Genomic DNA, 14641 nt, shown 5'->3' on the forward strand with positions numbered 1-14641 from the left:
ATGGAACAGAATCATGGAACCGGCTCAAAGCTCAGAGTCAAAGCACACGAGTCAAAAAAAAGGAAGTCGGTTCATGAATGACTTTAACCATATTATATATAATGACAAGGTAAAGTTGTTACTACTATTATTAGGGCCCGATCACTGAATTATAAAGAGGACGATTTTTCTTTAAATGTTTGTTATTATTTAGATTTGTGGTCAGAACAATCAAAAGACCGTAGTTATAAAAGCTTTAAGGTGTCATCAAACAACGTGGATGTGGTGTGGCAACAAACAAACAAAAAGTCACCTGCACCCCCCCACCACCATCTTCATTATGTCATCATATTTGGTATTAAAAAAGGGTGCTGGAGGGGGCAAAGGTACTGGGAATATGGTCATAGAGTAAATAGACTGTAGTTTAGGATTAGCAACAAAGATTTAGTTTTTAATGTAGTGCTTAATCAACATTAGTGCGTCATCACTACATTACATACATTAAAACTCTCGAGAACCAAATGTGTTGTTCTTTCTTCCCCTGAGTAAAGTAGATTGTGGTTGGACTGACAGTAATCCACAATGGAATAATATATTTTTATTAACGGTATTGAATACCACAGAATACCACACACTTACTAGCTACAAGATAGATTTAACCAGCCAAAAAGTACTCAATATAATGCTGAATAATACAAAATACATGACAAATGTAAAGAGAATATTAATATAGTATATAAATAAAAAATGTATGCTTCTTCCACTATTTTAACTACTTGTTATCCTGCTGTAAATGATGAGTTACTAGTTGATTTATATTTCAATCTGTATGTATAAAAGTGTGAGATTATGTATTATTATTTAATAGAACAAGGAAAAGGAAGGCAGACTGCCACGTGCAGCGCCTCAATTGGATGTGTCTGACGCTTGGAGCTTAACTTCCCTACGTTTCTCCTACAAATGGGCCTTGAGCTTGTTTGGAGGTTCTTAGCAGGGGAGCGCAGCTACTGGTACACCGAAGGATGGACGTCCGCCGGGGGAACCTCGTCCTCTATCACCGAGCGCGGGGCTTCGGGAGGGACACACATGGAGCGGTGAGGGAGGAAGGGGACACCCGCCTAGCCAGCCAGATCAGCCGAATAAACCCTAGCGATCAATGGGGTGACAGATGTCGCAGCCAGATCGCCCTCACATCCAAAGAGGAAATGCTCGGCGTGTTATATATATCTAGTGGAACCAAAGCAGTATGTACTATCATGGTGTCGGATATGTGTATAGTTCAGGATGGGTGTGCAACTCGGGTTTATACAACATAAACTATGTCGATACGTTGAATTATGTGTAACATTATCGTAACAAATATGTACAACTATCGAACGAGCGCAGCCAGTTAGTATTTTACCCATGATGTCTAGCGGCAATATGTTAATGAGCCATGTTTGTATTGGCCACTACTAACCAATCACAGTCCACTAACCAATCACAGTCGTCAAATGTTTCCCCACCAGCTTTTTCTCTCTCACGATACTACCGCTTTATTCTTCACGGCAGCTGGAGCGGTGCACACAGGTAAAACCTACGACACGTTATCTCGGTTACCACGCCTTGTGCACCTTAGGTGCGTTTGTGTTTTGTGAGGTTTACTCTGTCTCTTTTTTTGTTTTAGATATTTAACTGGACACTTCAAATACTAAAGTCATGGCTGGAAAAGTTGTGCTGCACTACTTCAATGGCAGGGGGAAAATGGAGTCAATCCGTTGGCTTTTGACTGTTGCAAAAGTTGAGGTTAGTGAAGGCTGTGCTGATCTAAAACTATGGTGTCTCTTAACAACCGTGAAACCTTTGAATGTGCCCTGAATGTCTTGCGTAATATTCTGTTCACAGTTTGATGAGGTCTATCTGACAACTCGTGAGCAGTATGAAAAACTGCTGAGTGGTGAGTTTAAAAAATGGTGTTAAACTTCTGGCCCGTTTTCAAGTTTAATTTCTAACTGGCCCACTTATGACGCAACCAGGTGAAGGTCTAAACCTACTCCTGACCTATAAATCCGAGTTGTAAACGGGGTGTGCCGCTCTTCATGCCTGCTGCTGTGTTTTCTTTGCAGATGGAGATCTCATGTTTCAACAGGTTCCTTTGGTAGAAATTGATGGCATGAAGCTCATTCAGACAAAAGCAATTTTGAATTACATTGCTGAGAAGTACGATCTTCATGGAAAAGACCTCAAAGACCGGGTCATGTATGGTCCATTTATTTAAAAAGCGTAATTATGAGTGTATTCTGTACCATATGTGACTTTAGTGGATGGATGTGTCACGGTATATGCTTATGCTTTTCCTCAGGGTCAACATGTACTCGGAGGGAGTGATTGATCTCATGGAAATGATAATGATTCTGCCCTTCACTGCAGATAAACCTGCACAACTGAAGACAATTCAAAGTAAAGCAAAAGAACGCTACCTACCTTTGTTCGAGAAGGTACCGTCATGCTTACTGTACACATTATACAAATTGACGTTTTCTAGAAACTGATTCATCTTAGCAAAACACCCTTTGTGATGGAAAATTGAGCTATTGATAATTAGATATTGTGTGTCTTTGATGAACATCTCAGGCACTGTCTGGGCCCATCTACCTGGTGGGAGGTAAACTAAGCTGTGCAGATGTGCAGCTGTTTGAATGCACCTTGATGCTGGAGGAGTTATTTGCTGGAGTCCTCGCAGACTTTTCCAATGTCAAGGTATACTATATAAGACCGGACGTACAAAGGAACAAAACAAGATCACATCTTCCGATAATATCAGTCTATTGTTAATAAGAAAGAACAATGCACCAACTACCAAATGCTCTGCTTAAGAATGGCTTTCTGTGTTTCCCTCTAGGCTTTCCAGGGCAGAATGACCATGATTCCTGCCATCGCCAGATTCCTGCAGCCCGGCAGCCAGAGGAAGCCGCAGCCAGATGAAATCTATGCGAAGACTGTCATGGAGGTGTTCAACTTCAATAAACCATTGAAATAAATGTGGCACCTTCCTCACACAGTGCGAATGATTCATTAACGACATACAGATTAATGATGTGCTGTTTCATGTCGAGAATAGTGCTAATCCATTGCAAATTTAATTAACTGCAATCTATGTAATGTTTTAATGACAGTTGATTTATTGTTACGTATACTAAATAAATGGTTCATTTACGAGGAACATTTGATAAATTGTGTTTTTTCTGGTTAGTTGGTTACAGAATTTGGATTATATCCAAACCAAGTACATGAAAACAAAAGCATTATGTTCATCACATTTATTCTGATTAGTTTTGCGGTTACTGAGTTACAAAAATCACAAACTATTAGGGTCAATGTTTTTTAACAGTCAAGACAAAGCATTAGTCAAGAATCCTGATTAGAATATTTGAATTACTAACGTTGAAAGTATTGGCAGCCTGCAAACATTCATCTGTATTGTAAACAGTAAACCACCTGCCAACATATACAATTGCACCAACAAAGCTCAAATACAGCTATTACTACCAATTCAAGAGATTTACATTCATGCACATACAAAAAAATAAGCGGTTTTATTATACAAGATCGCTAAAACCGATTTACTGCAATAAGTATGAGGCCAATCAACCGTGAATCTGTTGAACACCCTCTGGTAGTTTTTGCTAAGTTTTTTGTTCACATGGTCACAAAACAGGCGTGTTGTAGTATGCACACTGGGAATGTTGTTTCCTTTAAAACAAGGCCTGCCCAGACAGAGCCCTCAGTCAGCGTTCCTCCTCCAGTCACACAACGAAGACGAGTAACAGCCGAAACACCATCAGCAAACTGAAAGAGAGAGACGGCAAATCAAACATGATTAAAACAAGTGTGTAATACCCGTGACATTTATTTGATCAAATACACTTGGACTCTGACCTTAGGCCCGACACAATGCCAGCAGGCATCAACTTTCCAGATTTCTTGTATCTCATTCCCATCACGAGTGAGAGGACTCCTGAGGTAACTGAAGAAAGAAAACCGCCACGACATTAAAACAATTGACTCATAAACTGTTAATATATTAACGAGCTTCGACATACTTACGCAATGAGACCTTGATGTCCTTTGGGTCATAAGAGACGTTGTATGCACCATAAGCAGCAAACCAACCGAAAACTAAACCAGCCATCAGGGACATGACGCTGCCTACGACGACACAGACACACGTGGGGATAATCAGGGTTATTCATCGTTCATCAAGTGACACATTTCAAGTTCAGCCGTCTGACCAAATAAAAAAGGTTCAACCTTTTCTGTTGTAGCCCATAAACCCCCCGAAGGCGATGGCTGCAGCATAGCCGAATCCAATCCAGTCCACTGCCATCACGAAGCTGCAGAAAGAACAGGAGTACAGCTCAGGAGGTATGAATGGTATTATTGTTGAACTAGGACTTGAAATAGTAAAGCTTATACAAAACACAGATTATCTAACGTTAAGATAATGCACTTCTACAATTGAAGTATTCAATTAGCTATAGTTTATTCATTTCCACACACGTACGATGTACGCTAAAGAGATTTGAACACCTACACGTGTACCTCTTCCTAAACTTGTAAACGCAATAATGTCTGTACTTTCGTACTTTAACCCCTGTGGTCAGAGTATCTCGCCGCTAGACGTCGGACGTATCCCTAGGTGTCGCTGTGAGACCTGAGTGGTGCACACATAACACAAACAGCGCCACACGCATATTCTATAACGATGTACTTCATGTGAAGTAGTTCCGTATTGGAATCATATTATCATGAAGTTAATTTGCTCGGTAAATATTGCTTACCTTGCGTTCAAACGAACAGCAGCACTGAGAAACGTTACCTTCAATTTGTGACTGCACTTCCTTGTTACTGCCCTAAAAGCACAATACGCATGCGTCGTTTGGTTCGCGTTGTGTTCGGTTACTCCTGATAAAGTGGGAAATTAGTATCTCAGAACATTCAAAACTAAAGGAACCAAATGGCGCATGCGTATTGTGTTTTGAGGGCACTAACAAGTGCAGAATACATTAACAACTAGAACGGGCACTCGGTAGAGCGCATACCTTCGCCGCAGCCACTTTTTGGGTACTTGGCATGAGAGTGTGGGGAACTGTTAATTGATGTAACTTGATACCGGATATTGAGGTAAATATCACAAAAGAATTATGTATTAACATCAGCCTGGATTTATTGATTTAGAAAGAAAACCATGTAGTGTTACTTGATGCAATTTGGACTGTATGTGCTGCGAAGATATAAGACACAGAAATGGTTGTTCTGTTGATATGTATTTTATTAAGGGTTCACATTTGCAGAGAGACGCAAATTATATCGTGGTCTGAATAGTATGTGTCCACGACATCCACGTGTACAGTGACTGGCTGGTTGACGTAGACGTGGTCCAGCATTGATCCTTGGTCAGTCGTTGGTCCGGTTACACACTGGCGAAACCCGTGGTGAGCCATCAGCTGGAGGATGTCATGGTCAGGGGTGTCGAGCAAGTCAAAATTTAAATCTCCGAGGAGGACCGTCAGGTTTTCTGTGTTCAATGTGGTCATCAGTATTTGAAGACAGTCTTTGAAAATCCTTGGACCCTGTGATGGAGGCCTGTACACGGTCACGATGTTGATTGTCCTTCGGTGGGTGTGGAGGGCGATTCCTGTGTACTCCAGTACTGTGGATGGTGTGTCCAAACTCGCTGGAGTCATCCCCTGTGGGGCCTGAATCATAATGCCTCCTCTGTGAATCCCGTGGTCGAGGGGTCTCTCAGCTCGAAAGCATTTAACGTCCTGCTTGAGCATTTGTTCCGGTCCTAGTCGTTGGCCGTCATGCAAAAATGTCTCAGCAAAACAGAGCACATCCATCTTTCTGATAGCTGGATCGTTCTTCATGTCATCGAAGTGCTCCAGATAAGATCGGACGTTCAGAAAACTGATCTTGACACATCTGTTATCAGCTTGGTAATGCGGCAAGGGGTGTTCCTTCTGTGCAGAGTTGTTCAGACGATCCATTTCTCCTTGAACGACTGGATTGATGCGGATGTGACTTGCATCGAACCCGAGAAAGAACAGTCCTTGCAAAGATCGTACACGGCTCATGGCGACGTATGCCTGTCCTGGCATAAGTTTCCCTCTCCCTTCCATGGCAGCTACAACTTGCTCCAGCGTTTTTCCTTGGACTTTGTGGATGGTGCAGGCCCAGGCAAGTGTGAGTGGAAACTGTGTTCGTCTGGCCTCCACGGATTGTCGTCCTCGTCCTGTGAAGAACTGGACCTCCTGCCTCATGATCGGAACTGCGTCAGGATATTGTTGCCTGTATTGACTCTGGGCGATGGCATCTTTTCCGACTCGAGGACTGTCAAACTTCACGAGGATGACGATCACCTGATCTCCTGTGGTCTTAATCCCAACGACAGTTCCACAAACACCGTTGGCCAGGCCGTCGGACACGTTGATGTTGACAGTGATCATGACCCGCGCCCCCATTGTCACCACGACAACTTCTCGCAGTCCTCCAGTGTCTGATGCTTTAGATGGCATCACCACGGTAAGCTGGCCTGTGTGGACATCCTTTCGCTTGTCAATGGCCTTGATCTCATGGATGTGTGATTGTGATTTCTTGATGTGTGACAAGTTATGGTTGTCGACTTCTTTGTTTGTCTTAAAGACGTGTAGGGCATCAGCAGGGTAGGTGTTATCAGATGAAGTGACGACTCGAGTCTTCAGTAGCTTGATGTCGTCCTCTGTGCAGGTAGCTCTCCTGGCCCTCATGAGCAGGTCAGCAAATTGCTTGTCGTCCTTCTGCCTCATGCTCTGTCAACTCGATAACAGAGAAGTTTTCTTCCCAAAGGGATCCATGTAACCTGGCGTAGCAATCAGAAGGAAGACCAAAGACATGATTCTGACCCACTGGTTGCAGCTGAAAAAGGTCCCCGACGGCAAGGATGCTGACGTTTCCAAAACAAGAGTTGGGATCTGATTGCCCTGTGATGTCCTGTAGTCGCCGGTGGATGTGATAGAGGAGATCTGCTCCAGCCATGGACACCTCGTCTATTATGAGCAATTTGAGCTTCCCGAGGCGAGATCTGAGGGAGTTGAGTTTCTCGCTACTCGCAGGCATGTATTCTCTCTTGCTGCGTGGTCCACAAGCAAAGCTGAAGGCAGAGTGCAGTGTCATTCCCTCGATGCCGAATGCAGCCGTTCCTGTGAAAGCAGTGAGGATAACGGGCAGCTCGTCAGGCTCAAAGTACCCCGACAAGGGTTTCAGTAATCTCATTGTCTCGTGGTGCACCAGTTTGATTAAGTGGCTCTTCCCGACACCTCCCGGTCCACTGAGAAATAACCTGTAGACGGGAACTGGTGCATCAGACTTCAGAGCGCTTATCATGTCCTTGCACCACTTGCGGTGCATCTTGATGACTTCCATTTGTTGGACATTCAAGGTTCTCATCATTTGTCTGTATTGTTGAGGTGTCATGAGTGTCTTCCCAAGTTCTGCATTGAAACGAGCATGACATTCTGAGTTGTTGGAGCGTGCTTCGGGGCCCAAATCAATATTCTCTGCCATGTCTGGTTGCTCAAAAAATCTGTCATTCACAGCGCCCTCCTCTTCCTGTTGTGCTTCTTCGTGCAGTGCGTTCGGTGCCATGGCGTCCCAAGCGTGTTCAGGGGGACCAAACTCGTGAAGGTCCTGCAGTGCTTGGTCAATTTCACCGGCATTGTGGGTGAATTTCTGCTCATTGTTTCGGACAAGAGCTTGGACTTGTTGATACTTCTCCAGGAATGACGCGCAATTTCCCTTGATGTCGGTTTCCTCATTCCGCCAAGGTTGGTATAGCATGAGGAGGTTGCGGTACTTGGCTTCTCCTTCGGCTTTCTCTTGGTGGAATCTGATGATGCAGGGTTTTCTTCGTCTGCGCATTTGTCCCAATCCGTTTGTTAATTGGATTTTTGTGGTAGCTGCGCCTCTTGGTTCATCATCCTCTTCAGCTTCATCATCAGACAAGACTTGTGGTTGATGGTCATGTCCCTCTGCAGCATTACCAGCGGTCGTAGTGGTAAAATTTGCTGCAAACTCAGCCAGTGACATGTCCTCCAGAGTTTGTGGCCGAGCTGCATACCTGTCGAGAAGAGATGTACAGTAGATGCTTTCTGAGTCATCGTCCATGTCCATCAGTTGAGCCCGCGGTTTAAGCATTGCCACTCGTTTCTCCTTTGGGGCAGTGTTGACGAAAACGACTGTTCGACTGCCTTTCTTCAGTGGCAGAGAAAGAAGTCTGTATGCAGCTTCCTGAGCGCTGACCTCTCGGTTGTGCAGGAAAGCTGAACCCACTTTTCGAAGTCTTAACTTGATCTCTTCCCTCGACATTCGTCTCGACTGCTCTGAGTAGTTCTCCCATAGCTCTCTCACTTTTCAGCATATAGCTCGTTACGTACATGATGCAGGAATATGGATCAAGGATGAACTGGAGATCCATGTTTGCTCTCCATGTATGGAGGATGTCCGGGTTGTATTGATTGACCCATGCCTCACGTGGTTGACGCTTCAGAATGATCTGTTTTCCTGTCTTGGCCACTTTCACCGCTTCTTCATATTGGAGCTGATCAACCTGGGCTCTCTGGAGCAAATCCGGAAGTGTGATGTCCCGAGGACACTCAGGACTTTCTAATTCCCGTTTAACTTTTAGAAGAACCTCTTGCTTCTCGCTGATCTGGCGGGCTGCGATAACAGGATCTTCTTCTGTTGGTGGCTTGGCGATAACTGTCGTTTGGGTCGGTGGATGAGGAAATCTAAACCGACAGTTTTGGCCATTTCTGCAGGTGCGTGAGTGGGTGTGGCTTTGGAGAGACGTGACGAGTTTCTGTAGATCGTCATCATCTTTAGGTATGGAGCAGGATTGGTAGCGGTCAATAAACGCAGAGACTTCTTCATCCGTGTTGACACCGATCTTTGGTGCGTCTTTTATCCACAGGATCGTGTGCGCATGTGGCGACCCACGAGCTTGGAATTCTACGCGGATCATGAAGTCCTGAAGCTGTCCAATGGGATTGCTCTTTGAGCCTATGAACTCCTTAAAGAAAGTCTCGAGTCTGTGTTGAAACTGCCTGGCCGCTGTGACTGGGTTGTTTCTGAGCCATTTGCACTTGTCCTCCCAGGTCATGTTCTTCACATCGTCATCACTCAGTTTGGTCCCGTATTGCCTGGCTATGCTCTGGATAACCTCTGGCCATTGCATGTCCGCTGCTGAGAGTGTCAGGAACCAAGTGGGAGTGCCGAGTTGCCGCACCATGGCTAGTAAATCCAGTAGCGTAGTTTTCCAGTATGCAGGTGATCCACGTACGTTTTTCAGAAATCTGAATGCTGTGTCTGTGCGGATCAATGCTTGTACATTGTCAGATGACTTCAACAAACCGGCGTTGATTGGGCGGTTCTGGAAGCTCATTCCATGTGTTTGTCTCATCGATATTTGCAGATCATCCCGTATTTGCTTGGATTCCACTGTGTACTGTGCTGCAAACAAATAATCAATGTCCTTGGCAAAGCGTCCATCGGCATCCAGTAGCCTTTGATTGAAGTACTTCCTTGGAGTGATGCTCTTGGGTCTTTTCGTGGAAAGTCCACCACTGCCATGTGGATACTTTGACGGATTGGCGAGTTCTTCAAATAATTCATCAAGCAGAAAGGCACAGGGTTTTTGATTTTCTGCTGGAGCTACGGAGTAAGTTTTGTCAGCATTTCCTTCTTCTTGGAGGAGAGTATCGTAGGGAATCCCTCGCAGTCTGTCATCCGGTTCCGATGCGACATCATCTTGTTGCTCTTCGTGTGTGCTCCTGGGGCTGTTGCTTGGTGTTTCCTGGTGGTTGGTGAAGTTTTCAAGAGCTACGTAGTGTTTTTCTCCAATCAGACCCAGTGTGATGGTGTTGTCGCGTCGTGTGCCTGTCGGGTGAATGTCGTGCATCCAGTCTGGGGTGATGGTGTTGAGCATTTGAGCAATAGCCTGCACTGCGATGTTATCGGCCCATTCTCCACCGCGAAGTGCTCTAACATATCCTGTCATCGTGCGGTTTGGAGATTCTTGTTGACTTGGAGTTAGTCCTTGAGAATTCCTGGGAACGAAACCAGCATAGGTACGAGGCGAGGTGGAGTCTTCAAGGAAGTGTACTAGTTGCGCCCTCAAATCAGATGCACTTGTTGACTGAACGCCTGATGCTTGAAGGGATACAGAGACGGCATGAAAGAAGCAGTTCCCATCCGCCGGTACATTGACGACATCAAGATGTCGCGATCTTGCTAGGTGTTGTAGACCCTGATAATTATTTTGAATTACCAGTGATGATGACATCGGTGATTGTATGTTAGCTTCACGGGGTGCTCCTTCATTGAGAGTCATGGCTTCCCACAGATCTGATTCATCCTGTTTCCATATTGCCTCCCAATCCATACAAAGTGTGATGTCCTTGTACAATGGATTGTTCAGCTGAAGCCACTTTAGAGCCGCCATGATCTTCTTAGGACGTACATATTCGTGCATGTAGTGGCCTTTGTACGCGAGCTTGCGTTTGAGTTTCAGTGGAACAACTTCTGCGTCCTGCGGCAATCGAGGAAGAAGTGTTATCACTGTGTCAAGTTTTGATGGCACATTCACCGCACTGCCGTGAATGGATTTCTGGCCACCTTTCGGGAGGGATACAAGCTTCATGAACGGAATCCTTTGGCTGATGAGTCGTACTTCCAGTGGCCGGAGGTCACTCATCTCAGGCGGGACATCGTCAAGTGCTAACCCGTTGGCCCATGACTGAGTCGGGATTTCTCCTCGCTTCAGTGTTCTGTGGCACGTTGTACAGATCCACAACTTTCCATTGGTTTCCGAGGCCCGACCATGTTCCATGATCTGTTTTATCAGTACACTGTTGTACTTGGCATTGTTCATTTGGACAACAGATGTCCTGTACATGAGGCGATGGCAGGAGCAGCATACATAAATGGGGCCCTCTTGGATTTTGGCTCTGAAGTTTGCAGCACACTGTACAACAGTAGGTATAGCAGAGGCCTCCATATTGCGAGATCGTGCGGTGGAGTCTCTATTGGAAGCCCTGCGCGTATCCGTCTGTTCAGGCGTCCCAGCTTCAATGTTTTTCTGCATTCTTGCTCTCATTGAAGTCCTGCGAGTAGCTGTCTGTTCTGGCGTCTCGGCTTGAATGTTGGTCTGCATTCTTGCTCTCATTGAAGTCCTGCGCGTATCCGTCTGTTCTGGTGTCTCGGCTTGAATTTTGGTCTGCATTCTTGCTCTTATCAAAGTCCTGCGTGTATCCGTCTGTTCTGGCGTCTCGGCTTGAATGTTGGTCTGCATTCTTGCTCTCATTGAAGTCCTGCGCGTATCCGTCTGTTCTGGCGTCTCGGCTTCAAAGTTTTTCTGCATTCTTGCTCTCATCGAAGTCCTGCGCGCATCTGTTTGTTCTGGCGTCTCGGCTGCAATGTTGTATTGCATTTGCTCCCTCATTGTAATCCTGCGTCTGTCTGTCTGTTCTGGGGCTTCGTTTTCTCGTCGACTACGCGCCATTTCTCGTAGTGTGGCGTGACGTCGTTCAGTATCTTCCAAAGACTCTCCTTCTCTGTGTCTCTGGGTCGATTTCTTGTTAGCTGCGCGACGTCGAACAGTTTCCTCTGTTGATTCCTGTTCACGCTGGGCCCGCATAGTTTCCCTCTGGTCTTTTCCTTTTTGCTCATGGCTTCTTGATCTGGATCGAGGCATGTTGTTCTTCAAGTTCCAGTTGAATGTACAGACCTAAAGCTGGCTGAAATATTGAAAATGATACTTCAGTAAACCTCTTTATACAAAAAAAATCTGCTAACAGAGCATGAACATTGCACAATTCAGATACCTAATTGCACCAATTGATGTCATCCTTTTGTAAATAAGTGTGACATCAGCATATTGCAATAGGTAACTTTCATGTCCGATGATTGTGCTATAAATATAATTGTTTAGAAAGCATAACATCATCAGGTTGTGCAATTGACAAGTACAACATGTGTGACATTTTAATGTGATTGTGCTATTTTTAGAAATGACAACATCAGCTGGTTGGGAGAGAGAGAAATATTACATCAGCTGATTGTGCTATTTTTATAAAGTATGCGGTTGTAACCCCTGTCAGATGTCTCCTGGTCAAATAATGTGGTTTGAGCTGGACAGGCTTGTAGCAACGGTGTTTATTCTGCCTTGAGGAATCCCGAGTCGCTCTCGTTACCCATTTCAATACAGTAACATAAAATAATATACAAAACAGTGAACTAGAAAAACAGTGATCGTATAGTCAAGTGGATTTAAATCACAATAAAAGAAATGAAAAGGAACAGAAACTATCTCTCTTAACTAATTAATTAATAATATTTATAACAATTAAATAACAGAGGAATAATAATTGAGTTCTGCGAAAGATTTTGACCCGATCGATCCCAAAATCTAATCAACTGATCCCCGGATAATAAACAATCATCCCACCAAATTTCATGCGCTTCGGTTCAATACTTTTTGAGTTCTGCGAAAGATTTTGACCTGTTCATGACCTTTGACCCGATCGATCCCAAAATCTAATCAACTGGTCCCCGGATAATAAACAATCATCCCACCAAATTTCATGCGCTTCGGTTCAATACTTTTTGAGTTCTGCGAAAGATTTTGACCTGTTCATGACCTTTGACCCGATCGATCCCAAAATCTAATCAACTGGTCCCCGGATAATAAACAATCATCCCACCAAATTTCATGCGATTCGGTTCAATACTTTTTGAGTTTTGCGAATAACACGCATATAAATAAATAAATAAATAAATAAATACACGGCGATCAAAACATAACCTTCCGGCATTTTCAATGCGAAGGTAATTACGTTTTTTAAAATAAAATAATGTATATATAATAAACTAATTAATAAGAATAATATATATATGCATATATATACATATATAACTAGAATGGGCACTCGGTAGAGCGCATACCTTCGCATATCACAAGATTGGGCATTGAATTATGAACATTTTGGCATTAGTTGCATGCCAATTGGACAAAAATGTATCGTGCTATGGTAAAAAAAGAGTTTGACCTTTCCATGACCTTGACCTTTGATCCCAAAATCTAATCAAATGTCCCCGGATAATAACCAATCATCCCACCAAATTTCAGGCGATTCAAGAACATTTTGACCTGTTCATGACCCTTGACCTTTGACCCGATCGATCCCAAAATCTAGTCAACTGGTCCCCAGATAATAAACAATCATCCCACCAAATTTCATGCGATTCGGTTCAATACTTTTTGAGTTCTGCGAAAGATTTTGACCTGTTCATGACCTTTGACCTTTGACCCGATCGATCCCAAAATCTAATCAACTGGTCCCCGGATAATAAACAATCATCCCACCAAATTTCATGCGATTCGGTTCAATACTTTTTGAGTTCTGCGAAAGATTTTGACCTGTTCATGACCTTTGACCTTTGACCCGATCGATCCCAAAATCTAATCAACTGGTCCCGGTTAATAAACAATCATCCACCAAATTTCATGCGATTCGGTTCAATACTTTTTGAGTTTTCGAATAACACGCATATAAATAAATAAATAAATAAATAAATACACGGCGATCAAAACATAACCTTCCGGCATTTTCAATGCGAAGGTAATTACGTTTTTTAAAATAAAATAATGTATATATAATAAACTAATTAATAAGAATATATATATGCATATATATACATATATAACTAGAATGGGCTTTCGACTTGCATACCTTCATATCACAAGATTGGGCATTGAATTATGAACATTTTGGCATTAGTTGCATGCCAATTGGACAAAATGTATCTGCTATGGTAAAAAGAGTTTGACCTTTCCATGACCTTGACCTTTGACCCGATTGATCCCAAAATCTAATCAAATGGTCACCGGATAATAACCAATCATCCCACCAAATTTCAGGCGATTCAAGAACATTTTGACCTGTTCATGACCCTTGACCTTTGACCCGATCGATCCCAAAATCTAGTCAACTGGTCCCCAGATAATAAACAATCATCCCACCAAATTTCATGCGATTCGGTTCAATACTTTTTGAGTTCTGCGAAAGATTTTGACCTGTTCATGACCTTTGACCTTTGACCCGATCGATCCCAAAATCTAATCAACTGGTCCCCGGATAATAAACAATCATCCCATCAAATTTCATGCGATTCGGTTCAATACTTTTTGAGATTTGCAAATAACACGCATACAAATAAATAAATAAATACACGGCGATCAAAACATAACCTTCCGGCATTTTCAATGCGAAGGTAAATATATATATATACATATATATTTTTTTCACGGAATATTGAGAGCTCAACAAGCAAATTTCTTTTTTGCTTTCGTCCCAGTGTCCTTCTGTCTTTCGGTCACCATTTATAAACTTAATATCTGTTTAGTTTAAAAACTGAGCATTTCTATAACAAAGAAAAAGCTTTCATTTTGTAAATGATTGGGTTGGACATTAAGCATTTTTTTTCCTTTTATTATTTCATGTTTATACTATTCATTATGTATTACATGTAGTTAAAGGTCCCCTTTTCTACTTTTCTGGATCTGCTGAATTTCTGAATGTTTCAA

At 43.3% G+C, this 14641-nt stretch overlaps 2 protein-coding genes across 2 annotated transcripts; one reads left to right on the top strand and one right to left on the bottom strand.

Moving 5' to 3' along the window:
• Positions 1-1465: 1465 nt before the first annotated feature.
• On the top strand, positions 1466-3181 carry gsta.1 (glutathione S-transferase, alpha tandem duplicate 1). Its single transcript, XM_056435969.1, has 7 exons — positions 1466-1548; positions 1646-1764; positions 1864-1915; positions 2085-2217; positions 2321-2456; positions 2593-2718; positions 2861-3181. Exons 2-7 carry the CDS (start codon positions 1678-1680, stop codon positions 2996-2998), a joined length of 672 nt encoding a protein of 223 aa, XP_056291944.1. The 5' UTR covers positions 1466-1548; positions 1646-1677; the 3' UTR covers positions 2999-3181.
• Positions 3182-3263: 82 nt separating this feature from the next.
• On the bottom strand, positions 3264-4873 carry tmem14a (transmembrane protein 14A). The gene is made up of 5 exons (XM_056435970.1): positions 4800-4873; positions 4270-4352; positions 4066-4167; positions 3898-3985; positions 3264-3807 (listed from the first exon to the last, which is right to left on the bottom strand). The coding sequence occupies exons 2-5, from the start codon at positions 4343-4345 to the stop codon at positions 3765-3767; spliced, it is 309 nt and encodes a 102-aa protein (XP_056291945.1). The 5' UTR covers positions 4346-4352; positions 4800-4873; the 3' UTR covers positions 3264-3764.
• Positions 4874-14641: the final 9768 nt, after the last annotated feature.

Source organism: Pseudoliparis swirei, chromosome 17, assembly GCF_029220125.1.
Source record: "Pseudoliparis swirei isolate HS2019 ecotype Mariana Trench chromosome 17, NWPU_hadal_v1, whole genome shotgun sequence".
In the NCBI taxonomy this organism is placed as follows: Eukaryota; Metazoa; Chordata; class Actinopteri; order Perciformes; family Liparidae; genus Pseudoliparis; species Pseudoliparis swirei.

Bases quoted from the DNA above. Each gene is read 5' to 3' on its own strand.
- gsta.1 (XM_056435969.1), top strand. From the start codon at position 1,678: ATGGCTGGAAAAGTTGTGCTGCACTACTTCAATGGCAGGGGGAAAATG. The intron at 1,916-2,084 runs GTGAGTTTAAAA...TTTTCTTTGCAG, and splicing joins GTATGAAAAACTGCTGAGTG to ATGGAGATCTCATGTTTCAA. The intron at 2,457-2,592 runs GTACCGTCATGC...TGAACATCTCAG, and splicing joins ACCTACCTTTGTTCGAGAAG to GCACTGTCTGGGCCCATCTA.
- tmem14a (XM_056435970.1), bottom strand. From the start codon at position 4,345: ATGGCAGTGGACTGGATTGGATTCGGCTATGCTGCAGCCATCGCCTTC. The intron at 3,986-4,065 runs GTAAGTATGTCG...TTCTTTCTTCAG, and splicing joins GGACATCAAGGTCTCATTGC to TTACCTCAGGAGTCCTCTCA. The intron at 3,808-3,897 runs GTCAGAGTCCAA...TCTCTCTTTCAG, and splicing joins GGCATTGTGTCGGGCCTAAG to TTTGCTGATGGTGTTTCGGC.